Here is a 26854-nt window from a genome sequence, read left to right as displayed (position 1 = left end):
ATAAATGGGGCAAGGGATATAAGAAAAAGATGTATTAAATTCTTCTGATTGGGCAAGAGAGTTTGATGGTTTATCTGTGTTAAGTCATTTGACCACAACCAGTGCTGGAGTCGCCATTTTATTCTCCCAGAACTCTATTCCCTGTTCTTATCAGGCCGATGAAATTATAAAAGTTATAGCTTCCTTTGAAAATTGTTCTTTTGTTCTTATTTGTGTGTGTGTCCCCAATAATGCATTGGAAAGAATGATTTTTCTAGATACACTGAGTGTCATTGCAATTCTGAGGGTTTATTATTTCTAGGAGGGGATTTTGCACTGAGCACATCTTAGATAGAAATCATGTTCAACTTTCACGAAAGCGGCTCATTCAGTTATTGAAATCACATGAGATTGTTGATGTTTGGAGAAATTTTCATGATGGATGCACTCTCAAACTTTTTCTTTAATTTGGAGAAAATAAATGGACAGAGAAGGTTTATTCATGCCTTACGCTCAAAAGCTGGAGTCTTGTTGTCAGACCCTTCTGATTATTCTGACATAGTTTTGCTCTTCATGACGACTGTGGGGCGGGTGAATATTTTTATAACTCATCCATTTAAATTATATTAAACCTTAAACTTCTGCATAATTAAGGGCGTGGCCACTTGAGTGACAGGTGGATTGCCGCTGATGTCACTGCTAGCCGTTTGTCTGCTGTCTGTTAGCGTCACGTCACCTCAGCTAATCCGCCTCGCTGCACATGTTCGTTTATCTGGGACTGACGCTGCCAAGATGGCGACGACTGGCTCCGCCCACTTTAGGCTCCAGAAGCGCTCTTCAGAAACACTACGGGTGACACACACACACTACGCCCAGTGTTTTACACAGACTGTGGCGTCTTGTGTTTCAGGGCTTCATCTTCGTCTCCTGAACCGATTCCTCCTCCACCCATCAGCAGTTTCCAGCTGGAGGCCGACCTCAGGAAGATCAGCCGTTACCCACAATGCACCTACAGATATCTGAAGGTACCGTCAGTGCCGCCCTCCGTCTCAAGTCAAGTCACCATTATCTGTCCTTCATCTGTCCTTCATCTGTCCTTCATCTGTCCTTCATCTGTCCTTCATCTGCGCGTCTCACTCCAACACTCACTCTCTCAGCAAATCAGCCCGGACGCGTATCCGAAGATCTTCCAGAACTCTCTGGAGCCGGACGTCCTGAACCACATGCTGAAGATCTTCCACAGCTTCTACATGCAGTGAGTCCCACACACACACACACTCACTCACTCTCTCACACACACACACACACACACACACACTCACTCACTCTCTCACACACACACACACGAGCAAACCGTCTCTGTCGCTTTAAATACTCAGGATGGATTCTGATTGGCTGTCAGTGTTTCAGGGTTTATACATGTTGCTTAAAGCGCTTGAGTTATTGGAGGACAATAGGCTTTATTAAAAAGTAATTTTAGTAATTTAAGTTTAATTTTATTTGATAAAACAATCTTTTCTCACCCGTCTGATATGGAGGCGCTTCGCACGGCTGGGAGTGTGATATCACTCATTAATATCTGAGTATATGATACATCATTCATTCTTCAAGTCAATCATACATTCATGAGAGGAAAAATTATTTTGAGTAAGGAAAGCGATATCTTTATCATCGTATCCTGTCAGTGGTGAAAGTTTCCGCAGTCACTGCTTCTGCTGCCGGTCTGTTCTATTAGTTTATTATTATCTATTTACCTTTTCTAGAATTAGACCGATATGAAGATGTTGTTTGATAAGTGAGATCCTGAAAGTGATTATGGTTATAGTGATCATCCCTGGTGTAAACATCATCACGACCCAAAACTCACTTCCTGTTTCCTGTTTCAGACATGAAGAAGCGTCTCTTCTGCTGGCCGTCCTGAAGAGCCTGACGAGAGTGAGGAGATTCAACATGGCCGTCATGTTCATGTCGTCCGCTGAGAAGAAAAGTACACACACACACACACTCACACACTCTCACTCACACACACACTCGTCCTCAGCGCCGGATAGTAACCTCTTTCCTCCTTCAGTCCTGCAGGATCTGTTTGACTGGATTCAGCGCTCCGGTCTGGGAGACCCTTCAGTCCGAGACTTACAGAAGGAATACGGCCTCTGACCTCTGACCTCTGCAGGAACATCTCCTGTTCGTTTGAGCTGGACTGAGAACACCAGAACCAACACATCTGTGACGTCTCAGTGTGAATGAAGAAGATGCTCATTAAACATGTCTAATGCCTCAGAATGGACGTGTGTGTGTGTGTGTGTGTGTCGTCAATAAAGATGAGTTCAGATGATATGATGAAACGTGTGTTGCTTCAGTTCCTGTGTGGATCGGCTGACTGTGTTTCTGATCCATCAGAATCTGCTGTAAAAAAAATGTGCTATAAATAAACTTGCCTTGATGAAAAAGGAGCTCAGAAATGACAAACCGACCATCAACTCAATGAGAATCACTAGACCAAGATCACGTGATGCTTGTGAGAGTCTCAGTCTGGAGTGTGGTTTATTATAATGTGTTTTTGGTTGAACATTGACAGAAACAGGTAAAAAATGATAATAATGTGTGAGTAAAGGTGTCAGAGGCGTGAGTGTCGCCCTCGAGTGGAGAATCCAGGTTCTGTTCTCACTATTGCAGTAAGGGCTAGCGCAAAATGCGGCATCGGCATCTCGAAGCGGCATCTCCAGCGGCATCAGTGAGCGGCACTTCCGGCGGCATCTCCAGCGGCATCAGTGAGCGGCACTTCCGGCGGCATCTCCAGCGGCCATCAGTCAATTATGATTTTAACATGATAAAAAAAAATCAGAGATTGCAAGTAGGCTATTCTGATTATTTATAATAGTCCAACATAACATGTATGTGGCAGATTTAATACACCAAGGAAAATTATTAAATAGCATATTCCTTATTAATTCTAATATAAAAGACACATTTATTAAAAACATACATTGTTCAGTTGTAGGCTAGTATGCCTACAACAGATATGTTTTTAACAAATGTGTACTAGTACTAGGCTACTAATATTGTTAATATTTATAATATTATTATTAATAGTAGGCGTATATGTTTGTAAAGACAATTTAATTTGAAGAATAACAAATGTTAAATAAAATTACAGTTAGGATATATATTTGGTGTGTTTCTAATTAATTAGCTACAGTTCTCTATGTAAAAACCTTTCAAATTAGTAATTATAATTTTTCACATGAATAGCCTAGGCTACATGATGTTCAGTTAGCCTACTTTTTTATGAAAAAATTGGATTTAATAATTTCCTCTGTGCAGAAACATAACTAATTAATCAGAAAGTGGTATCATCACAATTAGGCCTACTTTGGCAGCAGCCACAGCTGGACAATAAAATAATTAATAAAGTTAATAAAATAAAAAAATATTGATTGTTGGAGATGCCGCTGCACCGGAAAGTCCTGCCCGCTGGAGATGCCGCTCACTGATGCCGCTGGAGATGCCGCTCACTGATGCCGCTGGAGATGCCGCTCACTGATGCCGCTGGAGATGCCGCTCACTGATGCCGCTGGAGATGCCGCTCACTGATGCCGCTGGAGATGCCGCTCACTGATGCCGCTGGAGATGCCGCTCACTGATGCCGCTGGAGATGCCGCTCACTGATGCCGCTGGAGATGCCGCTCACTGATGCCGCTGGAGATGCCGCTCACTGATGCCGCTGGAGATGCCGCTCACTGATGCCGCTGGAGATGCCGCTCACTGATGCCGCTGGAGATGCCGCTCACTGATGCCGCTGGAGATGCCGCTCACTGATGCCGCTGGAGATGCCGCTCACTGATGCCGCTGGAGATGCCGCTCACTGATGCCGCTGGAGATGCCGCTCACTGATGCCGCTGGAGATGCCGCTCACTGATGCCGCTGGAGATGCCGCTCACTGATGCCGCTGGAGATGCCGCTCACTGATGCCGCTGGAGATGCCGCTCACTGATGCCGCTGGAGATGCCGCTCACTGATGCCGCTGGAGATGCCGCTCACTGATGCCGCTGGAGATGCCGCTCACTGATGCCGCTGGAAATGCCGCTCACTGATGCCGCTGGAGATGCCGCTCACTGATGCCGCTGGAAATGCCGCTCACTGATGCCGCTGGAGATGCCGCTCACTGATGCCGCTGGAGATGCCGCTCACTGATGCCGCTGGAGATGCCGCTCCCGCATTTGGCCGCTGGAGATGCCGCTCACTGATGCCGCTGGAGATGCCGCTCACTGATGCCGCTGGAGATGCCGCTCACTGATGCCGCTGGAAATGCCGCTCACTGATGCCGCTGGAGATGCCGCTCACTGATGCCGCTGGAGATGCCGCTCACTGATGCCGCTGGAGATGCCGCTCACTGATGCCGCTGGAGATGCCGCTCACTGATGCCGCTGGAGATGCCACTCACTGATGCCGCTGGAGATGCCGCTCACTGATGCCGCTGGAGATGCCGCTCACTGATGCCGCTGGAGATGCCACTCACTGATGCCGCTGGAGATGCCGCTCACTGATGCCGCTGGAGATGCCGCTCACTGATGCCGCTGGAGATGCCACTCACTGATGCCGCTGGAGATGCCGCTCACTGATGCCGCTGGAGATGCCGCTCACTGATGCCGCTGGAGATGCCGCTCACTGATGCCGCTGGAGATGCCACTCACTGATGCCGCTGGAGATGCCACTCACTGATGCCGCTGGAGATGCCGCTCCCGCATTTGGCCGCTGGAGATGCCGCTCACTGATGCCGCTGGAAATGCCGCTCACTGATGCCGCTGGAGATGCCGCTCACTGATGCCGCTGGAGATGCCGCTCACTGATGCCGCTGGAGATGCCGCTCACTGATGCCGCTGGAGATGCCGCTCACTGATGCCGCTGGAGATGCCGCTCACTGATGCCGCTGGAGATGCCGCTCACTGATGCCGCTGGAGATGCCGCTCACTGATGCCGCTGGAGATGCCGCTCACTGATGCCGCTGGAGATGCCGCTCACTGATGCCGCTGGAGATGCCGCTCACTGATGCCGCTGGAAATGCCACTCACTGATGCCGCTGGAGATGCCACTCACTGATGCCGCTGGAGATGCCGCTCACTGATGCCGCTGGAGATGCCGCTCACTGATGCCGCTGGAGATGCCGCTCACTGATGCCGCTGGAGATGCCGCTCACTGATGCCGCTGGAGATGCCGCTCACTGATGCCGCTGGAGATGCCGCTCACTGATGCCGCTGGAGATGCCGCTCACTGATGCCGCTGGAGATGCCGCTCACTGATGCCGCTGGAGATGCCACTCACTGATGCCGCTGGAGATGCCACTCACTGATGCCGCTGGAGATGCCGCTCACTGATGCCGCTGGAGATGCCGCTCACTGATGCCGCTGGAGATGCCGCTCACTGATGCCGCTGGAGATGCCGCTCACTGATGCCGCTGGAGATGCCGCTCACTGATGCCGCTGGAGATGCCGCTCACTGATGCCGCTGGAGATGCCACTCACTGATGCCGCTGGAGATGCCACTCACTGATGCCGCTGGAGATGCCGCTCCCGCATTTGGCCGCTGGAGATGCCGCTCACTGATGCCGCTGGAAATGCCGCTCACTGATGCCGCTGGAGATGCCGCTCACTGATGCCGCTGGAGATGCCGCTCACTGATGCCGCTGGAGATGCCGCTCACTGATGCCGCTGGAGATGCCGCTCACTGATGCCGCTGGAGATGCCGCTCACTGATGCCGCTGGAGATGCCGCTCACTGATGCCGCTGGAGATGCCGCTCACTGATGCCGCTGGAGATGCCGCTCACTGATGCCGCTGGAAATGCCACTCACTGATGCCGCTGGAGATGCCGCTCACTGATGCCGCTGGAGATGCCGCTCACTGATGCCGCTGGAGATGCCGCTCACTGATGCCGCTGGAGATGCCGCTCACTGATGCCGCTGGAGATGCCGCTCACTGATGCCGCTGGAGATGCCGCTCACTGATGCCGCTGGAAATGCCACTCACTGATGCCGCTGGAGATGCCGCTCACTGATGCCGCTGGAGATGCCGCTCACTGATGCCGCTGGAGATGCCGCTCACTGATGCCGCTGGAGATGCCGCTCACTGATGCCGCTGGAAATGCCACTCACTGATGCCGCTGGAGATGCCGCTCACTGATGCCGCTGGAGATGCCGCTCACTGATGCCGCTGGAGATGCCGCTCACTGATGCCGCTGGAGATGCCGCTCACTGATGCCGCTGGAGATGCCGCTCACTGATGGCCGCTGGAGATGCCGCTCCCGCATTTGGCCGCTGGAGATGCCGCTCACTGATGCCGCTGGAGATGCCGCTCCCGCATTTGGCCGCTGGAGATGCCGCTCACTGATGGCCGCTGGAGATGCCGCTCCCGCATTTGGCCGCTGGAGATGCCGCTCACTGATGGCATCTCCAGCAGGCAGGACTTTCCGGTGCAGCGGCATCTCCAGCAATCAATATTTTTTTATTTTATTAACTGCATTTTAACTAAATAACATTATGTAGCTACCACAGAGTAATATATAGCTATATCATGTGTAAGCATATTCTTTAAAGTTTTTAATAAAGTTTTGAGTTTCTGATTCTCCGTTAAGCCTACATCAGAGAAAGCTGCAATTGTTCTGAGTACAGGCTATGTAACGTTTTAAGTTTCCAGCAAGAAAGTGTCATTGTCAATATCACTTTTATGTTTCAGAAAATGCTGTTTATTAAATATTAATTTGAAATGTCATTAAATATGACGGTTATTCCGTTAATACAGAAATGAGTTCAGTTAATACAGAAATGAGTTTCTGATGTGCTGCACAATTCTGATATTAATTCAAAAAAGCTGTAGGCCTACAAAGCTGAAATTGCGGCGGCATCTCCAACAGCCGTTTTGCAACACTTTGCAGTTTGAATGATGTCTTGTATGAACATGACGGAGTATAATTTTATGTTTCCACTGTTCGATCGCGCCCACGCATCACACACACAACATATTCCAGCATTGCAATCTTGTCATCGCAGCCTGCCCTGTTCGTTATAGCCGTAATAAAATATAATTATAAAATAGTCAACGTAACATATAAAAAGTAGCCTATGCTCTGCTTAAATAGTCAGTAGTAGCCTACAATTCGTACCATTTAGCGCTGCGTAGCCTAAGCACCGCTCCACTGTGATGTTTCCAAGCACATTTTTGCGCATGTGAGTGAAGAGAATGATTTTTTCCCTCGATATTGGATTTCAAGCACATTTTTGCGCATGTGAAGAGAATGATTTTTTCCCCTCGATATTGGAACGTGGGTGAAGTACAAAGAAGCCTATAATAAAGAATAGTTTACCATCCAAATGCATCGCGAATGTTGAAACATTTTGATTCTAATGAGAGAGATAGGCTACGTGAGCCCAACGCCGCTTTCACTTTCGCTTTAAATTATTTCGTTTTGGCTTGTTTATAGTTATTTTTTTTATTTCTGTTCTGTCCTGAATATCATTAAATTTAAAGGATAAATCATTGATCAAATAAAATTTTTGTGACATGGCTTAACCATGGCCGTAGCCAGCTATGAGGTCACCGAGGTCCGGACCTCGGTCATTTTTTTATATTCAGAAATAAAATTTCAAGCTCTCTGAATGATTAATTAGCCGTTTAAACTGCGTCATATGTGTGTTTGCAATTCATGTCGCTGAGAGAAGGAACAGTGAACGGCGCTTGAGAGCGCGTTGTTGCCAGATCCACCTATTATACGTCTTTTTGGACTCGTTTTTCCCATTTATTGTGACACTTTAGGACGTAAATAAAGTGGGAAGTTGAATGTTAGGGCCAGTGATATATTAATTTTCTTTTCCAAAACACAAGCTTTGAACTTATTTCTCATTATTATTATTATTTTGTTTTTTTAATGTTTTTCGTGGCATTAATAAAAAAGAAGAAGCTTAGACAAACTGTAATTGATGACAGGAAGATACCAAATTCGGTAAGACAAACGCAATGATCATGATTATCTGTAAGAAATGTACAACACTATCAAAAACAATAGCATAATACAGATCTGTATCATTATTCTAACGTTATTTGTAACTTGTTACGAAATAAAAAGTCTCTCACCTAAAAAAAACGTACTTTCCTGTCCCGTCAGTCTCGTTGCGCGTCCTTTTCAATTACACGCGCAAATGCGGCAGAGCGCTTTATGTCACTTTATTATAAATAAAGCGCAAAAGAAACTACAAGCATGATGCAACAACATCGTAGTTGATGTCAATTTGTAAGTCATGAAATTACCAAAAAGTGCCAATAAATTCCGCAACTTACTTCATGTTTGGAATGATTTACATGCAGGTTTATGTTCATTCAATTTTCATTCTATTCATCAGGATCAGTGGTCATGTTCATTAACAGCTCATGTTAGTATTGTGTATTTACCATGGTTACTGTTGTTTCCTTAACCCAAAAATGGCACTTTATTTTCACTGTGTTTTTGCACTATATTTCTAAATGACTGTGGTCTGACCAGAGCCGGATTAACGCAAAGGCAAACTAGGCACGTGCCTAGGGCCCGATTGGCGGGATGGGGCCCAGACAGAGGAAAAAAAAAAAAAAATGTACAAATGTCCTATCTACAATTTATTTCAAAATGTATTTATTAACTAAAAATAGTGACGATGTTTATCTTAACCATAGACTGTTACATTACGTCACATTAACGCCAGCCCATGACTGTATATATAGAGGCGCCAGCCAGTTTAGTCCGAGGGGACGTCAGCGGCGGTCAGGGGCGGTCAACGAACGCATCCATCAGGTGCTGCGAGTGCGAAGCAAAAGCCTAAATAGGCACGCAAAGAAGCACAGCTCGTAATGCAGGTAATCGATTTTGGAGTGATTGCAATGTATTTTAAATATAAACGTGTGGGCTACTGTAGATCAGCGTCATTTCTGGAAAAATCATTCACCGCTTTGTTAGTCTACGAGTTTAAAAGAGCGCGAGCGTCATTAACGTGCCCAGACGCGACGCTTTGAATTTGCGCGTACAATGAATAACATCGCGTTGGGAGCTGACTAGTAAAAAAGCTACAAAAGTAAAAGACAAGACGTTTGTATTTAAAGTTAAAAAACCAACACACTGCAACATTTTTAAATGTTTCAAATAAAGGATCTCATATCTATGGGTCTATCTTCTATATTCTGATGCTGATGATTAGAAAATACCCTGACATCCTAGCCTATACGAATATCAGTTTAGATTTTTTTTCCTGCTCAGTAGCGATCGTGTCTTTCTCTTCCACTTGATTTGTGTATAGCATATTTAAGGTAGCAATGCAATACATAATATCATATTACTGATATTAATAATATGACAATATCTGCAGTCAATATTGATTAAATGGGAGGGAAAAATCCTGCCCATAACGCAGCTATGAAAACAATTATAAAAGCACGCTCATGTTCATCTACTGAAGTGGTATTCTGGAACTGTGAATAAACTGAATAAAACAGCAAAATAACAACAAGAACAATAATATCTTCATTAAACAAAAAAAAAGAGATTACCTTAGATAAAGTTTGATGTAGTAGGCTACCAGTAAAAAGTCTGGACCCATTACTATCTTTAATGTTTTTGAAAGAAGTTTCTTATTATGCTCTACAAGCCTGCATTTATTTGATCAAAAATACAGAAAAAAAACAGGAATATTCAGCGAGGATGTGTTAAATATATAAAAGTGATAGTGAAGACTTTTTTAAAACAACTTTTTAATAATCAAAAAATACTGAAAAAAAGTATCACATGTTATAAAATAAATATTAAGCACCATTTCTAACATTTGATAATAAATCAGAATATTATAAAGTTTTCTGAAGGATCACGTGACACTAAATTCAGCTTTGCATCACAGAAATATATTTTAAAGTATAGTAAAATAGAAAACCATTATTTTAAATTGTAATAATATTTCACTATATTATTTTTCTGTATTTTTGATCAAATAAATCCAGGCTTGATGAGCATAAGAGACTTCTTTCAAAAACATTAAAAATAGTAATTTGTCCAAACTTATGTACTGTGTAAGTAAAAATATACTACATTTAAAAATAAATGTTGTATAAATAAAAAGGTTAGGAATCATATTTGTTTCAAGTGTTTTTTATTGGGGGTGGGGGGCCTCCAACATGAATTTTGCCTAGGGCCTCCAAATGTCTAGAACCGGCCCTGGGTCTGACATACCAACTTATTTGTATTACAAAAACTATTTTGGAACTGCTATTTAATAGCCTTATACTTTATTCATCATCAGTAGGCCTATGTGTCATATTCTTATATACAGTATATATATATATATATATATATATATATATATATATTTATATATATATATATATATATCACTAATTGTTTGGCATACTAAAACACCAGTGATAATGTAATGTAGACTGAAACTCTATAACATAACTAAAAAATAAGTTTGAGCCCCCTTTAATGTCCAGGTACAAGTCAATGTTTTTTTCTTTTTGCACAGTTCATGGGTTGAAGCCCGTTGAAGGACTTAATTTTGAGCTCTCAAAGAGCACTAGATTGATGCATTTAACCTTAAAATGTACAAAATTTTCTTACGGGGGAGCATGCCCCCGAACCCCCCTAGAGGGACAGAGGTCCACCCATCATAGTTTTACAAAATCCTATGGGAAAGAACGATCATTTATGAAATTTACTCCAGCATAGTACAACAAAGTTCCTTTTAAGTCAGTAAACTAAAACTGTTAATGCAAAATTAAAATATCCTTGGACAAACTATACTTTTGGCCTGCCTAAGGGGGGCCTACAACACATTGTGCCCAGGGGCCTCCGAATTCTTAATCCGGACCTCACTAATTTTCAAACCCTGGTTACGGCCTTGGGCTTAACATTACAGTGACTTTGCGCACGAATTGTCTATGCACGCGAGGTTATGCGCATGACTCAAACACTGGCAGACACAGCAGCAGTTGTAGGCAGGTATATTGATCATGAAATCATAATTTTCTTGTCTTGAATTATTAATCCATTCATTCATTTATGTCACTTGTTTAATTTAATTAATATGAAAAAAAAAAAAAAAAAAAAACTCGCTTGGGGGCCCCCTGGTGGCGAGGGGGCCCCAAGCAGCCACTTAGTTCGCTTATGCCTCGGGCCGGCCCTGCTCCAGCCGCATCTCGTAGCGGCATCTCCAGCATCCAATACTTTGTCCAGCTGTGGCTGCTGCCAAAGTAGGCCTAATTGTGATGATACCACTTTCTGATTAATTAGTTATGTTTCTGCACAGAGGAAATTATTAAATCCATTTTTTTCATAAAAAAGTAGGCTAACTGAACATCATGTAGCCTAGGCTATTCATGTGAAAAATTATAATTACTAATTTGAAAGGTTTTTACATAGAGAACTGTAGCTAATTAATTAGAAACACACCAAAATATATCCTAACTGTAATTTTATTTAACATTTGTTATTCTTCAAATTAAATTGTCTTTACAAACATAGGCTATATGAGCTAGATCCAACTAATCAATATACTATTATTATTATTATTATTATTATTATTAATAGACCCCTTTTGCGCCGACGTCACAGACGTCACAGTTACGTCACGGCGCTAGCTGGAGGCAAAACCATAGACATCATACATGTATAATATCTATGGGCAAAACAAACGGAAAACTCGAGGCAGCCAATACAAACCAGCACAGATTCGGCTAAATAATAATGAGTTTAAATTATTATTTTTATTATTAAATGTCATCTTGTTGTGTTGTTGGGTGCAAGAATCGATGACAAATGAGTATGCTGTATCTGGAATTTTTATTTCTAGAAAATATTCATATCATTAAAACATTGTCGTCTTCTTGGCGTTGGCTAGGCAGAACTGCGGATCGTACCACACAAGTCACATGACCATTCAGCACATATAGGCATCTAAAACTATATAGGCTATATATGCCCTCAGTTTCTCTTTACCCTCGGTTTCTCTATCGGGTAGGTGTAGAAGTCAGGCCATTCAATCGGAGGTTAATCCTGTCAGATCGTCCATTGACTGAGCGTGTACGGTCATCTGGTTAGTGGTTAGTTCCGTCCATTAAAATGAACTTTTGCAAATAACAATCGCGGTCCTGGACAGTGAGTGACCTTGCACATTAAGACAAAATCTGATTTTCTACAGTCATTGTTAAAAAACAAGCTATCAAACTGGCAAACTAACGTTAGTGAAGCGGCCAGAGGGATCTTTCTGCCTCCAGCTAAGCTCCGCCCACATAAATACGTCACCGTGTTTACCAACTGTAAAAGGGTCTATAATAATAATATTATAAATATTAACAATATTAGTAGCCTAGTACACATTTATTAAAAACATATCTGTTGTAGGCCTACTGTAGCCTACAACTGAACAATGTATGTTTTTAATAAATGTGTCTTTTATCTATTATAATTAATAAGGAATATGCTATTTAATAATTTTCCTTGGTGTATTAAATCTGCCACATACATGTTATGTTGGACTATTATAAATAATCAGAATACTTGCGATCTCTGATTTTTTTTTTATCATGTTAAAATCATAATTGACTGATGGCCGCTGGAGATGCCGCCAGAAGTGCCGCTCACTGATGCCGCTGGAGATGCCGCCGGAAGTGCCGCTCACTGATGCCGCTGGAGATGCCGCTTCCGCGTTTGGCCGCTGGAGATGCCGCTCACTTATGGCAGCTGGAGATGCCGCCGGAAGTGCCGCTTCGAGATGCCGATGCCGCATTTTGCGCTTGCTCTCTCTCCACTATTGAGAACAAGTACTTTTTTTTATTGTTCTTTGACAAAAAAAGAGGTTACTGGAAGTGCCACTGTGGCTCAGTGTTGCTTCTTTACATGGAGGTTGAAATCTCTCTTTTGAGGTGGAAAATTATTTAGTTTTATTGGTGTGAGTGATAAAATAAGACAAAATTGCCCCAAAGAAAACCAGCTTTAAATCAGGAGTTTAAGTCAATGATTGAGACAAAACCCCCCCAAACAGAAGCACTTGCGATGAGACGCTCCGGTGGCTTGGTGGTAGAGCACGTTCTCTCCTGTTTCGAGCGTCACTCTTTAACGTGGAGAATCCGAGTTTGAATCTCACTTTTGCGGAGAAAAGTGCTTCAGTTTCATTGATTCGATTGACCAATTGAGACAAAACTCCCTCCAGACAGAAGAGGTGAAGTGAAGAATCTCCAGTGGCTCAGCGGTCTGAGCGTCGCTTCTTGACGTGGAGAATCCGGGTTCAAATCTTATTCTGTTCCTCATGAAAGGAATTCTTTACTTTTTTTTGGTTCTGAATGATTAAAACAAGAAAAGTCCTCCAGAAAAGAAAAGCTTGTTGATCGGAAGCTCCAGTGGCTTCCTGTGCGTCACTTGGACGTGTAGAGTTAGGGTTCGAATCCCATTCTTTGTGGTAAAATGCTTTATTTTCATTGGTTTTGTCCAAATAAAAAAGACATGTCCTCAAAAAAGAGGGGGAAGAGTGGAAGTTCCAGTGGCTCAGTGGTTTGAGCTTGTTCTCCCCGGTTGGGAGGATCCCGGTTCGAAACCGGCCTGGACACTGAAGCGTGGTTGCGTTGAGGAACGGTCTCCTGGTCATGAGCCTTTTACGTCAAATGTGTACTTATATAAAAAATATCCAGTTGTGGGACTAAGTCGACAATTTTACAGCTGGTTTTCCTAAATAACCAGTTGCTCCACCAGGATCCTGACTAGGGTTGCTCCTCATTCCTCCAGTCTCTTGTCCTCTCCAGCAGACTCTCCATTAGTTGATTTCTTGGAGATCTGACTGGGATTCGAACCGGGAACCTCTGGACCATGAGGCAGCGCTCATACCTGTGAGCCACAGATCTCTTGGCTTTCACTTGCTGGAACTCATTTATCACTGTTGTGACCCCGTGATTCTACAATAAACCAGTTAAAGTCAGATTTGACCCCGTGTCTCTATCGCAGCCTCGCACGCAGAGACCGCGTGTTTAACCACTCGCCCATCACGACCCGACTCTCAGCGGTGAATATAACCAGCAGTGGTGGATCTGAACACAGGCCATCATGATGAAAACACAACTCCTCATCTCCTGATTCAGTGATCAGTGTTTGGAGCTTTTATTGTTTGCTTGAGTAAATGATGAAACACATAAGCAAAGGTGGGGTTTTTTCCGTGTCCAGGGCGGTTTCAAACCGTGATCCTCCCGACCGGGGAGAACATGCTCAACCCACTGAACCACTGAACCACTGGAACTTCCACTCTTACATCTCTTTTTTTGGAGGGATATCTTTTTTATTTGGACAAAACCAGTAAAACCCATTTCTGTTCTAGAATAGGCTCTCTGCAAAAAAAAAAAAAAAAAAAAACGGATAAAAGCAGCCTGGTTTTAGCTGGTCTCCCAGTCTGGTTTAAGATTGGTTTTGGCCACTTGTTTTAGCTGACCAGTCTGGGAAACCAGCTACTTCCAGCTTAAACCAGCCAACCAGCCCAGACTGGTTTTAGCGAGTTTTTTCAGCATCATAATATATGTCATAAGTAATTTTGATACAGACTTTAATTATAATTAGACTATTAGACCATTGGTCCTTTGTTCATAATAAACAATAAAGCTTTTCTCTAAAACTGGTGTGAATCTACAAACACCATTGTTTTAACTGTGAACAGAAAACGATAAAGAACACTTAAAAGATCATTAAAAAACTTCACACTTAAACAAACCACCCAAAGGGAGTGTTTTAGAAGATCTTTTAATCCCGATTATATTTGTGTTTGAGTGTCCTCCATGTGACTCTCAGATCAACACATTTATCTGTCTGACTCTTACCCCAGTTCATTTGATTTGAATCAGCTAGGCCTACCTGTAGACTCTAAGTTTATCTACTGGTTTAGATGCTGACAAAATCCCAGATTTGTTTTAAAATATATCAAATACAACGTTGTGCCCTCTCTCCCCAACGACTGCCACTTCGAGTTTGGTGTTTCTGGTATTAATGCTGCGGATACACTTGTTGACCACAAGAGGGAGCCGGTCATCGCCTGTTTTTCATCTGTCTTACACTAACGTAATAAACTCTGAGTTTTCTTTCTTATGAGTATGAAAATGTTAAAGTAAACCAGAATTTTAAGAACTGAGTCAGTAACACAACTTGAAGGGATTTTCAGTCTGTTGCTGGTGAGACACGGCTCGTCTGGTAGAAACTGGTGCAGTTTGTCATTCGCTCCTCTACGGGCGTAAGCGCTTCACGTTCAGTTTGACTCTTGTCAACAACATGATGACACCTGATGTCCGTTCTGGTCGTTTTACAGTCATAAAAGTACAGATCCTGCAGATGACAGCTCAGTGACAGTGTCATTCAACAGCACATATTCCAGCCCATCAGCAAAATCAGCTGACACACACATTGCGATAATGGGGGAAATCGACAATGTCACGCGACTCTCCTGTAAGTAACTTTACGCGTAAAGTGCTTTTCTCTTGTAAAGTCACTATCACGGATTATATAACAGTCCTCATTTGTATTTAAGTTGTTAATTAAGTTAGTATTGATGTATTATTCTTCTGATGTCAAATCAGTTGATGCTGCTCGACTGTTTACATGCTCCTCTATTTCTCAACTCACTTGTCAGACCTTTAGAAGAACAAATTAATCAGTAATTGTTGCTTTACCTTTATAATGTAAATCTAAGTGATTCCTATAAAGCTTATAAAGTAGAATAATAATAAGCAGTAGGGCTTTTTATTTGCTGATGTTGTGGTGTCACTTTAGGTAATAGTCTAATGGCCCTTACGAAAATTAACCATGGTTTTACTAAAAAATAAGGTTATTGTAAACCTGGATAACCACATATTACCCATGGGTTTGCTACACTTACCATAGTTGAACTTTTATACAAATTGTAGACTAATCAATCTGCCAAAAAACAACATGGTTAGCTAGTTAGCTAGGCTATACTTTTACTATAACAAAACCATGGTTAATTGGACACTTTTACTATAATAACTATAAATATGATATAGTTTTATAGTTAAAACTATATCCCTCCTATTAGTTTTACATAAGTTATATAAATTCTATTAAAAAAAAAATGTGTAAATGAAGATTCTTAGTTCTGTTTTACAATTGAAAGTTTGAATATGCACTTACGGAGCGATGCCTTTGTTTATTAATGTCTTTCCCTGCAGAATGTGGGATGTGTTTGGACCGTTATACTCAGCCAAAAGAAGCGTGTGGACAGACAGTCACTATAATGATGGGCGTCTGCTCAAGCAAAGGTAATGATTATATCATTATTTCCTTTGTTACTGGTGAAAAAGAAAGCTTGAGGACCGAATGAATGTGCTTCGTAGGGTAGTCAATACCTACAGTTGTGGTCAGAATTATTGGCGTCCCTGGTAAATATGATCAAAGATGGCTGTAAAAATAAATCTGCATTGTTTATCCTTTTGATCTTTCATTTAAAAAAAATCACAAAAATCTAGCCTTTCATTGAAGTTAAAGAGTTGAAAGTGGGGGGGAAATCACATTGTGATGTTTTTTTCCAAAATACATTGGGCAAAATTATTGGCACCCCTAGAATTTGTAATGAGTAAAATATCTCTGAAGTATATTCCCATTAATATTTACATTTTTTAGCACACCAGAATATATGTAAATGTGAGGAAACACAAAGGCCAAATTCGCTTAATCATCCGTTACAATGAGTAAAACCAAAGAATATAGTTCTGATGTGCAGCAAAGATTGTTGAGCTTCACAAACTAGAATGTGGCTGTAAGAAAATGGCTAAAGAATTGAAAATGCCCATTTCCACCATCAGGGAAATAATTAAGAGCTAAAGATGTTACGAATCTGCCTGGAAGAGGACGTGTGTCTGTATTGTCTTAATGCACGACGAGGAGGAAAGTTTGAGTGGCCAAAGACTCAAACAGGGATAAAAAGTACCCCATGTCCACAGTTAAATACACTGCTGGATCTTTAATGCTGTGGGCTTATTATTATTTTTGCTGGAGGTCCTGGACATCATGTTCATGGTTTCTAGCAAATACCAAAAGCTAAAAAATCAAAACCTGACGGGCTCTAGAAATCTTATAATGGGCCGTGGTGGGATCTCCATCAGGACAACGATCCAAAATCAACACAAAAATGTGTCACTGACCACAAAATGCCATGACCATCCCAGTCCCCGGAGCAGAACCCCGTAGAAAATGAGTAGAGCACCAACATGGATCTGGGAATCTGAAGGATCTGGAGAGATTCTTATGGAGGAATGGTCTCTGGTCAGAAAGTGTTTAATAAAATGGTGCGTATTTTGGAGAAAAACATTTATTTCATAATGTGAGTTTCCCCCACTTTCAAATTCTTTTTACTTTAATGAAACGATAGATTTTAGCAAATTATTTGAATGAAAGATAAACAATGAAGATTTATATTTTTTACAGCCATCTTTGATCATCTTTGCCAGGAGTGCCAATAATTCTGACCACAACTGTAAGTGAAAGTTCAACTAATAATTGTCAGCGTTTTCTCACCCTCATGTTGTTTCAAACCAGTATGACTCTTCTGTGGAACATAAAAAAATATACTTTGAGAAATGTGTCCTTGACTATGCTTACATGTACATCAATAATGGTGATTATTATGTCCAAAAATCAGAGTAGAGGAATTAATCGCTTTAAGATGTTTACATGACACAAGCAAACCTCTTCACTCCTGTTTACAATGCGAATTTCATTATTCTGAGCACCCCAAAAATGTGACGCTGCCCCTTATTGCTGTGGTGACTAATCTGTGCGTGACATCTCACTAGTGTCCATCACAAGCACATGCACACTTGGGTCAGAGTGCAGTAGATGCGATTGAAGGGTTTAGAGGCATACGCCACATATTTTACTATGATTGTTATGAGCTTAATTGCATCAATTTGATCAAAGAATTGTTTACATGAGGTAAAGTTTAATTGCAATATTCCCTAAATCTCATTATAATCGCATTATGAGAGTGCCTGTAAAAGTAGTAATGGTTTTATTTTCTCCGTCCAACAGAAGTCAGTGGTCATTAAAACCCATTGAAACAAAAATATCTTCTTTTGTGTTCCACGTCATGCAGGTTTATGATGACATGAGCAAATGATGACAGAATTTACATTTTTGGGTGAACTTTCAATAACTCTTTGGTAAGTTTTATTTACTGTCCTACAACACATTGAGAACCGGATGGAGAGATTGTAATTAGGGGTGTGCATTGGCACTGCCCTCACAATTCGATTCGATTACGATTCACCAGGTAACGATTCGATTCAATTCGATTCTACGATGCATCAAAATTCTACTGCGCACAACAAGGCAAATTTTTCATCAGTCATGAGGCAATACAAGCAGTCAGATATTGAACAACAGATTTTATTGGCTGCTATGTGTGTATTATCACTCTCCTGTATCTTTGACATAAATGTCATTAAATAAAATGAAATTGAATGGGACAGGGTATTGGATATGGCATTTTCAAACCTGAAAAAGAAAGCATAAATCACTGCTGTCAGTGCTTTGAATGAGAAATGTTTCTCTTCTCTCTGCTTGAGAACCATTTGAAATTAAATTTCAACTTTATTGTCCAACTCGAGGCCAGAAAATAAACAGTGTAGGGGTGTAACGGTTCACAAAATTCACGATTCGGTTCAATACGATACACTTGTGTCACGGTTCGGTACGTTTTCGATACGGCAAAAAGAAAGAAATGCCAGAGAAATTTCCCTGATTTTTTTTTTAACTAACATCATAAAGTATGATTTTTTTTTCTTTGAGCAATGATGAAGCTATAATTGACTCTTCTTAGGAGCATATAAAACAAAACAGCTCCTTGGAAAAAATTAAATGTAATATTTTGTGCTTATAAACAAATGTTTATTTTAGTTCAGATTAACATTTGAGGGCAGCAATGTTATTCATAATGTCGAAATAAATCCGACATAACGTTACTTGAAGCCATTATAGCCTACTATTCCTGCCAAACTTCCAAAGTTGCAGTTAGTGTTACTACAGTAAATCCATGGTGAATATTGCAGATCTGTGGACACTGGATAGTTCATTCATGGCACAATGTTTCTTCCTGGTTTCCACGTCAGCGATGTTTGATCCGTTAATAATGGAGAAATGTGAATGTTTCTCACTAGATCTCACAGCGATGTTATTACTTAGTGGTGAATTCAAATGCTTTCTTTACTGGATCTCTTAGCGCTGTGTAGTATAAGATCCATAGACAGTAAAAGAAATGGACACAGCGACCCCATTGGAACTCAATTGAGACAAGTGAAGCCCATTTTTAGCGATTTCTTAGCACTTCCTTTCCTGACGCGCAGACTCAAACCGAGCAAAGCGTTACACGGACCACGAGAGCAACCCGTCTGTCTTCTAGTAGCTGTGCCGAGAGAAATCTGAATCATTCCCTTCCGAATCTCTCAGAGACGGAGAGTGTGAGTAGGAGCTGTCCATGAGCTAGGAGCAGGAGTAACTTTTGCAAGGTATTCTGATTAATTATTTTGTCATTTTGCCTCCACGTCCCCCCGATTGCCCGCGAGCTTTTCCTCCCGTCCATACGGTAATCTCTCTACTGTGCGACAGAGAGTCGCTTGGTTATGACGCAATTGTTAGCCTACTTTTACAAAAACTGCTTCTACGGGGCCATAACATAAGCTACAAGGTAATGGAGCATTTTATACATTGTCGTGTTTCTTTCGAAATAAATAATGGACAAATGGAGTCTTCAAACGCCTCAGATGTAAAGTTATTCGCTGTCAAAGTGACGCCAAAATGAATGGGAGTCAATGGAATGCTAACAGCAGGTGATGGTCTGCTACAAGATGGTGGCACGCGGCCGGCTTCAACTTCCGGTCGACTTCCTTGATTAGATCGGCTCGCGCTGCTTTGGTCCAAACTGATAAACAGTCCGTCACGAGTAGCTCAGTTTCGTTCCGCTTACATTGCGTTTGCCATTTGATGTTGTGGTCGCGCCAGCGTCTACATTATGAGCGCGCTCGCGACACGCCTACATTTGAAATAACCGTTCGGTTTGAAAATGCGTGCCTTGTACCGAACGGTTTAGTACACCCCTAAAACAGTGATATAATCGATTATGGCACTTTGCCGCATCGATGCTGAATCGTGCATGCCCCGCATTGCGATGCATCGCCGAATCGATTATTGTTGACACCACTAATTGTAAAACATGTTTTTTTTGCGTCCCCAGAATCACAGAGACAGATTGAAGGCCATAACCTCGACTTCTACCGCATGTGAGTCACACAGCATTCATTCAGCAGTGAAAGCTGATGAACACAGTTGAGTTCAGTAGAGCACAACATACACCAGATTAATAATAAGGCAGCAAGTAATGCAGTGTGAAAAAACATACACACTAAAATTTTCTTTCTATTCAGTGTTCTTATAGTTTGTGGCATGAAACACATGAATGTAATTAGAAGTATCATCGCAACAAAACTGCAAAGTTTGATCAAGCCAAACATGAGTATTATTGATATTGAGCGCTTGCAACGCCAAGGGAAAGCAAGAACTGATATAATGTAAATGTGTAGCTTGAAATGCAATGTAAGTCGCTTTGGATAAAAGCATCTGCCAAATGCATAAATGTAAATTACTGAAGTATAATTTTTTAATTTGTTTCACGTTGTAATTTTAGACGCATTTACACCCGTCAGGATGTTTCTATGAACTGAAGTGATGCAGTTTACACAACCGGAAGTGATGCAGTTAATAGAAACATCTTTTTGTGGTCAAACTTAAATCATTAAGTTTTACTTTTAATTATTTATTTATTTATTTTTGCAGTGTGTGTGCACTGCTGATGAATGTATATATGTCAATTGACATTTATTAAGTTTTAGACAGTTTTAAATTCTGTTTTTAAAGATTTTTAGCATTTTATTATTATTATTTTATTTTATTTTTTTTTTCAAAATGTCTGCAATTGCTTTTCCTCAAAGTATAGAAACGAACAGTTCTTGTTGTGGGATGCAGATGGTCCAGCGGTCAGAGCTTATGGTGTGAGAGCTAGACCAGTGTAGGGGTGGGAGACCAGGGTTCGAATCCCCGTTCTGCTGCTCCTCTTAATGGGAGTGAAGATTTTTGGGGAAAAAATGGGATTTTTTTTAATAATAACAAAAAAAAAAGATTTTTATGAAAAAAAAAAAAAATTTAAAAGCTTTTTTCCCCCTTCTTTGCACCTCCTCCTCTTCCTCTTCTCTTCTCTTCCAGTCCTGCCTTCATCTCTCGGCGCTGTGTTACTGCCCCAGGTTTGTCTGCCGGTCCGAGTCTCTGTGTTACCGCCCCAGGTTTGTCTGCCGGTCCGAGTCTCTGTGTTACCGCCCCAGGTTTGTCCGGTGTTACTCCGGTCCGAGTCTCTGTGTTACTGCCCCAGGTTTGTCTGCCGGTCCGAGTCTCTGTGTTACCGCCCCAGGTTTGTCTGCCGGTCCGAGTCTCTGTGTTACCGCCCCAGGTTTGTCTGCCGGTCCGAGTCTCTGTGTTACCGCCCCAGGTTTGTCTGCCGGTCCGAGTCTCTGTGTTACCGCCCCAGGTTTGTCCGGTGTTACTCCGGTCCGAGTCTCTGTGTTACTGCCCCAGGTTTGTCTGCCGGTCCGAGTCTCTGTGTTACCGCCCCAGGTTTGTCCGGTGTTACTCCGGTCCGAGTCTCTGTGTTACCGCCCCAGGTTTGTCCGGTGTTACTCCGGTCCGAGTCTCTGTGTTACTGCCCCAGGTTTGTCTGCCGGTCCGAGTCTCTGTGTTACCGCCCCAGGTTTGTCTGCCGGTCCGAGTCTCTGGCTGCGTTCGAAACCGCATACTTCCCTACTATTTAGTATGGGAAAAAGAGTAGGCGAGCGAAAAAGTATGTACGAATCCAAAAGAGTAGGCGAGAATTACCTGGGTGACGTACTAATTATCGCGAGATTCGGACTTAAGTGCGTTCGAATATGCCTACTTTCCTACTATATAGTAGGCGAAAACAGTACGTGAAGGAAGCAGTACGTTCGAAACATCAGTATTCATAAAAGAGTAGGCGAGAAGTTCCCGGATGGCTTACTCGCTTCCGCCCAGATTTTTGAGTGTTCAACGATGGATACTCTTCTATCCCAGGAGGCCACGCGAGAGGATACGTCATAAAAAAGAAGAAGAAGGATAGGTCATACTCGAACGTGACGGAAAGGATGACGGACGAGACTCAAATGTGAGTATTACAAATCAAATGATCGCATGTGTTGAACTACTGTACAGTAAACTGTTGCATTGTTGAAGATGTAAAGACGCTATATATTTGTGATTTTGCTGTAAATCACATTTTATTATGTATAGCTAACAGAGAAGCTCCAGTAAGGACACATATGTCTCCAAAGTGGATTTGCATACATTTTAAACCGTATACATCTTAAATACAATTACTAAATGTCTATTTAATATCTGGCAAGAAACTCTTCTATAAGAATTGCAGATTAAATATGAAATAAGCATCTGAGTGATGTATGTGTGTTATTATGTAGAACAAATCTATAAAGTAACTAAACATAAGTTATCTATTTTATTTGTCCATTAGTACTGTTGATAAATTAAGGAACATTTATGTAGGATAAAAAGTTAAAACAACCTCAACATGTAAATGTAGTGTTGAGCTCATAAATCAGAGGTTATGTGAATCATGTCTGGATGTTACAGGGTCAGATGAACAGATGTGTTTATCCGGTGGAGAGTGGCTCATGAAGCTGAATGCTGCCATCAAAGACTTTGTGACATTACAGAAATGAATAACAACAACTATTTAAATATTAAGTTGTAGTTTATTTTAATTATTGTAATTTCAAACACAGCTATTACAGCACTTTTCTGATTCTTGATTTCTATGCATTTGCTGCACAGCTTTTGTGGAGCAGGACCTGCAAGGGAAGATGATGGTGGCATTTGTGAAAAAAAGCGTTTTTTGTCTTCTAAATAATACTGAAATCAAATGACATTGTGCTGTTAAAATGACTGCTTTTGTGTTATGTTTGTGTATTTTGTAGGATCTGAAATGCCAGCAGGCTGGTGTGAGCACTGAGGATGAGGAGCACAGAGCTGAATCCTGGAGATGGTGCCATGGATGAGTCCCTCCATCACTCCACCTGCCCTTATGAGAACCTCCACCTGCCCTCATGAGACCCACCATCACTCCACCTGTCCTTATTGCCTCAGATTGTGAAGCACAACACATCACGCAACAACCTCCGGCACGAAGGCACGGCTCACCTCTGGCGGTCAGCTGATTCATCAGAATAAAGCTGCAGAATGGGCACCGCTGTGCTGAAACGGCAGAAGGATGTGGGGTTCAGTGCCTGTAGTCTACATACATGATTGTAGTTTGAATAAAGCTTTGTTTCATGTGTTGACTTGTATATGCATTTGTTTATTGTGTGATGGTGACTTTGATTCATTCTTTTACTAATTTATTAATATTTCTCATTGTTGTCAGTAAATAAAATACAATTAATTAATGCTTTATTTATTGTTTGAATGAAAATGTAGATGTTTACTATATACACATCTAGAGTGTATTCATGCATAGCTATTTCAAATGACATACATTACATTTTGTTTGTTTAATTGAATTATATAATTTACAGTAAAAAGTAATATAATTAATTGATCAGCATTTATCGTTGTTATTATTGTATGTTTTGGGCTGGGATAGCAATGCAATTCATTCTGGGGTAATATTAATTTTTAATAATGATACTTAAATTTTTCGAGTATAAAATCAACAGTTTTCTCCAAAGGTGAATCTCCCTTTGTGCAGACATTACAAACGCTGAGGAAAACCGTTCTAGGTAGGGCTGTCGAGTAAATGTGAGGTAAATGTATGTATGTATTTATATATATATATATATATATATATATATATATATATATATATATATATCATGGGTTTGCAAACATATTATGAGATTTTATACACAGGAAAAAACCTATAAGGTTGAATATCAATATATATTTTCTTAAATAATTAATTATATAATACATTTAAAAAAAATGCATTTTCTGTTATTTATAGGCCTGAGGGATGAAACGAGAGTTAAATTTAACAAGAAAAAGGAAAACAAAGCAGTAAGCCACTTTTGCTTATGGATGAAAATGTTTGGATATAAAATAAAGAAATTAACAACATATTCAAGAGATGACAATTTTGGGATTTCGTAATAAAAATAAATATCGTTCAGGATAAAACGGTGGGTCACATTAGTAGGGTTAAATATAAGAACTTAAATCAACCCTAAATGTACTCACACAATAAATGGGCAGCAGTTTCTTCAAAAAGACCACAAAATGAGCAAGTTTAATCAATATCATGATATTTACAGACAGATGAATTAAACGTGTCGTTCAAATCTTTTAAGTTGTTGCGCTTGTGATAACGCGTCGTAGGTCACATGATAACGTCAACATGGCAGATGTCCGGTTCTCATTCATACTCAACGAGATCTGGCTATAAAGTACCTACTCTTTTAGCGCTCGTTAAGTAAGTACTCATTGAAATTAAGTACCTACTCATTGAGTATGCGGTTTCGAACGCAGCCTCTGTGTTACCGCCCCAGGTTTGTCTGCCGGTCCGAGTCTCTGTGTTACCGCCCCAGGTTTGTCCGGTGTTACTCCGGTCCGAGTCTCTGTGTTACCGCCCCAGGTTTGTCCGGTGTTACTCCGGTCCGAGTCTCTGTGTTACCGCCCCAGGTTTGTCCGGTGTTACTCCGGTCCGAGTCTCTGTGTTGCCGCCCCAGGTTTGTCCGCCAGCTCGAGTCTCTCACTGTTGTGTAGCTCTTCTGTTTTACCGCCCCAGGTGCTTTAGCCAGTTTTCCGTGTTTCAGTTGTGCTCAGTTTTCTGTGAGCCCCAGGTCTCCATCACACCTCTTGTTTGGTGTACCACCCCAGGTACTTTGCTGTTGCCTCAGCTTTCTTTTCTCATGTTTCCCACATGATGAGGTGGGGTTTGAACCCGTGTCTCTATCGCAGCCTTGTCCGCAACCAACGTGTGTTTAGCCACTAGTGCCATCATGGCTTTCACACTGAGAGCCGCTGTTTGGAGCAGTTTGTCTGATTTAACGACAACAATTAAACCTTAGCAAGAGTGGGGCTCGAACCCAGGACTCCAAGATTAAAGCCCAACAGTTTATCATGTGAGCCACTGAGTCTAAGGTGTCGACGGGTGTTTCGGATGGTGTTTTATGGAGACCTTCGTGTTATATAATAGAAAAAGCTTTTGCTGGGTTTGAACCCATGTCTTCATTGCAGTATTATCTGCAGATAATGTGTGTTTAACCACTGCACCATCATGGCTCTCGCTCTTGATGAAGGAGTTTGGATCATCTTTTTGGATGTACGATGTAACGCATGTAAAAGGGGGATTTGAACTCGTGACTCCAAGATTAAAACACAACGCTTTATCTCCTGAGCCACTGAGCCTGAGAGACTGATGAGTGTGTTGGGCTGAGCTTTATTGAGGGCTTTGTTACAGAAATATTAGTAATGGGAAATAAATTTAATATAAGCAATAGTGGGATTCAAACTCAGGACTCCATGATCTATAACGGAACGCTTTACCGCTTGAGCCACTGAATCAGAAGAGAAAACTGATGTTTTGGATGGGTTTTTCTTGAGAGCTTTGTGTTAAATAATGGGAAAATGTTTGCAATTGTGGGACTTCATCCAAGAACCCCACATATGAGAGGCAAATAATTATGACAAGTGACAGTTAATCATCCATTTATATACAAATAATTTTTTTTTGTTCCCTGTTGTCCAAAAGCGTAACCACTGCTGGTGACTGTGCCAGAAGCTCCGGGGGGAAAAAGCACTGGTTTCCCGCTCACACACACACTCCTATCACAGAGACCCGGCTGGGATTAAACCAGCAACCTCTGACCCGTGAGGCAGCGCTCTTACCTGTGAGCCACAGATCTCTTGTCATTCATGTGAAGGAACTTCTATTTCACTATTATCCTGAGAGTTTCCAATAAAGCAGTTAAAGAGAGATTTGAGCCCAAGTCTTCATCACAGTCTTGTTCTCTGAGTGTGTGTGTTTATTCACTCACCCATCATGGATTTCTCAACTATAACTGTTTTTTGGGACTCCTTGTCTAATGAGAATAATTGAAAGTCAGCAATAGTGGGATTTGAACTCAGGACGCTGTGATTGAAACACAACAATTTCTCTCCTGAGCCACTGAGACTGCAGAGATGAGGAGCGTTTTCAACAGGTTTGATCCAGAGCTTTGTGTTAAATGATGGGCCACTGGGCTCAACTGCTTCAAGGAAAAGATGTTCATTGTGTCTGTGGGATTTGATCACAGGTCTCTATTCCAGTGCTGTGATTCAGAGGCACTCGTTTACCCTGGAGGGGTAATATCCCCATTTTAGCAAAGAAAGGGATTCAAACACAGATTCTCCACAAGATGAAGCGACGCTCAACCCACTGAACCACTGGAGCGTTCACTTTTACATCTCTTTTTTTGGGGGGGCATGTCTTTCTTATTGGGACAAAACCAGTAAAACTAAAGCATTTTAGCAAAGAATGGGACACGAACTCAGATTCTCCACATGATGGAGCAACGCTAAACCCAATGCACCACTGGAGCGTTCACTTTTGCATCTCTTTTTTTGGGGGGGGCATGTCTTTTTTATTGGGACAAAACCAGTAAAACTAAAGCATTTTAGCAAAAAATGGGACACGAACTCAGATTCTCCACATGATGGAGCAACGCTAAACCCAATGCACCACTGGAGTGTTCACTTTTACACATCGTTTTTTGGGGGGG

At 41.8% G+C, this 26854-nt stretch overlaps 2 protein-coding genes across 3 annotated transcripts in view; both read left to right on the top strand.

Annotated features, from left to right (window-relative positions):
* The window catches only part of rpap3 (RNA polymerase II associated protein 3), a 15046-nt gene extending 12726 nt beyond the window's left edge, over positions 1-2320 (top strand). Inside the window, 4 exon segments of the mRNA XM_081363951.1 lie at positions 890-1004; positions 1137-1234; positions 1866-1966; positions 2051-2320. Coding sequence (XP_081220077.1) covers positions 890-1004; positions 1137-1234; positions 1866-1966; positions 2051-2136 — 400 coding nt within the window. The 3' untranslated portion in view covers positions 2137-2320.
* A 12713-nt stretch (positions 2321-15033) lies between these two features.
* Positions 15034-23540, top strand: LOC308689781 (uncharacterized protein). Of its 2 annotated transcripts, XR_014030061.1 has the most exons (5): positions 15034-15458; positions 16199-16288; positions 20257-20302; positions 21282-22248; positions 23075-23441. XR_014030061.1 is itself a non-coding variant. In XM_081363716.1 (4 exons), exons 2-4 carry the CDS (start codon positions 16207-16209, stop codon positions 21895-21897), a joined length of 744 nt encoding a protein of 247 aa, XP_081219842.1. In that variant the 5' UTR covers positions 15043-15458; positions 16199-16206; the 3' UTR covers positions 21898-23540. The 2 variants fall into 2 exon arrangements, 1 of the variants encoding a protein (XP_081219842.1); XM_081363716.1 differs by having other exon boundaries at positions 15043-15458; positions 21282-23540.
* Positions 23541-26854: the final 3314 nt, after the last annotated feature.

This window comes from Scardinius erythrophthalmus (genome assembly GCF_964197995.2).
Source record: "Scardinius erythrophthalmus genome assembly, chromosome: 4".
Lineage (NCBI taxonomy): Eukaryota > Metazoa > Chordata > Actinopteri > Cypriniformes > Leuciscidae > Scardinius > Scardinius erythrophthalmus.
Note: the sequence above shows the minus strand (reverse complement) of the source record. Positions and strands in the feature narration are given on the sequence as shown.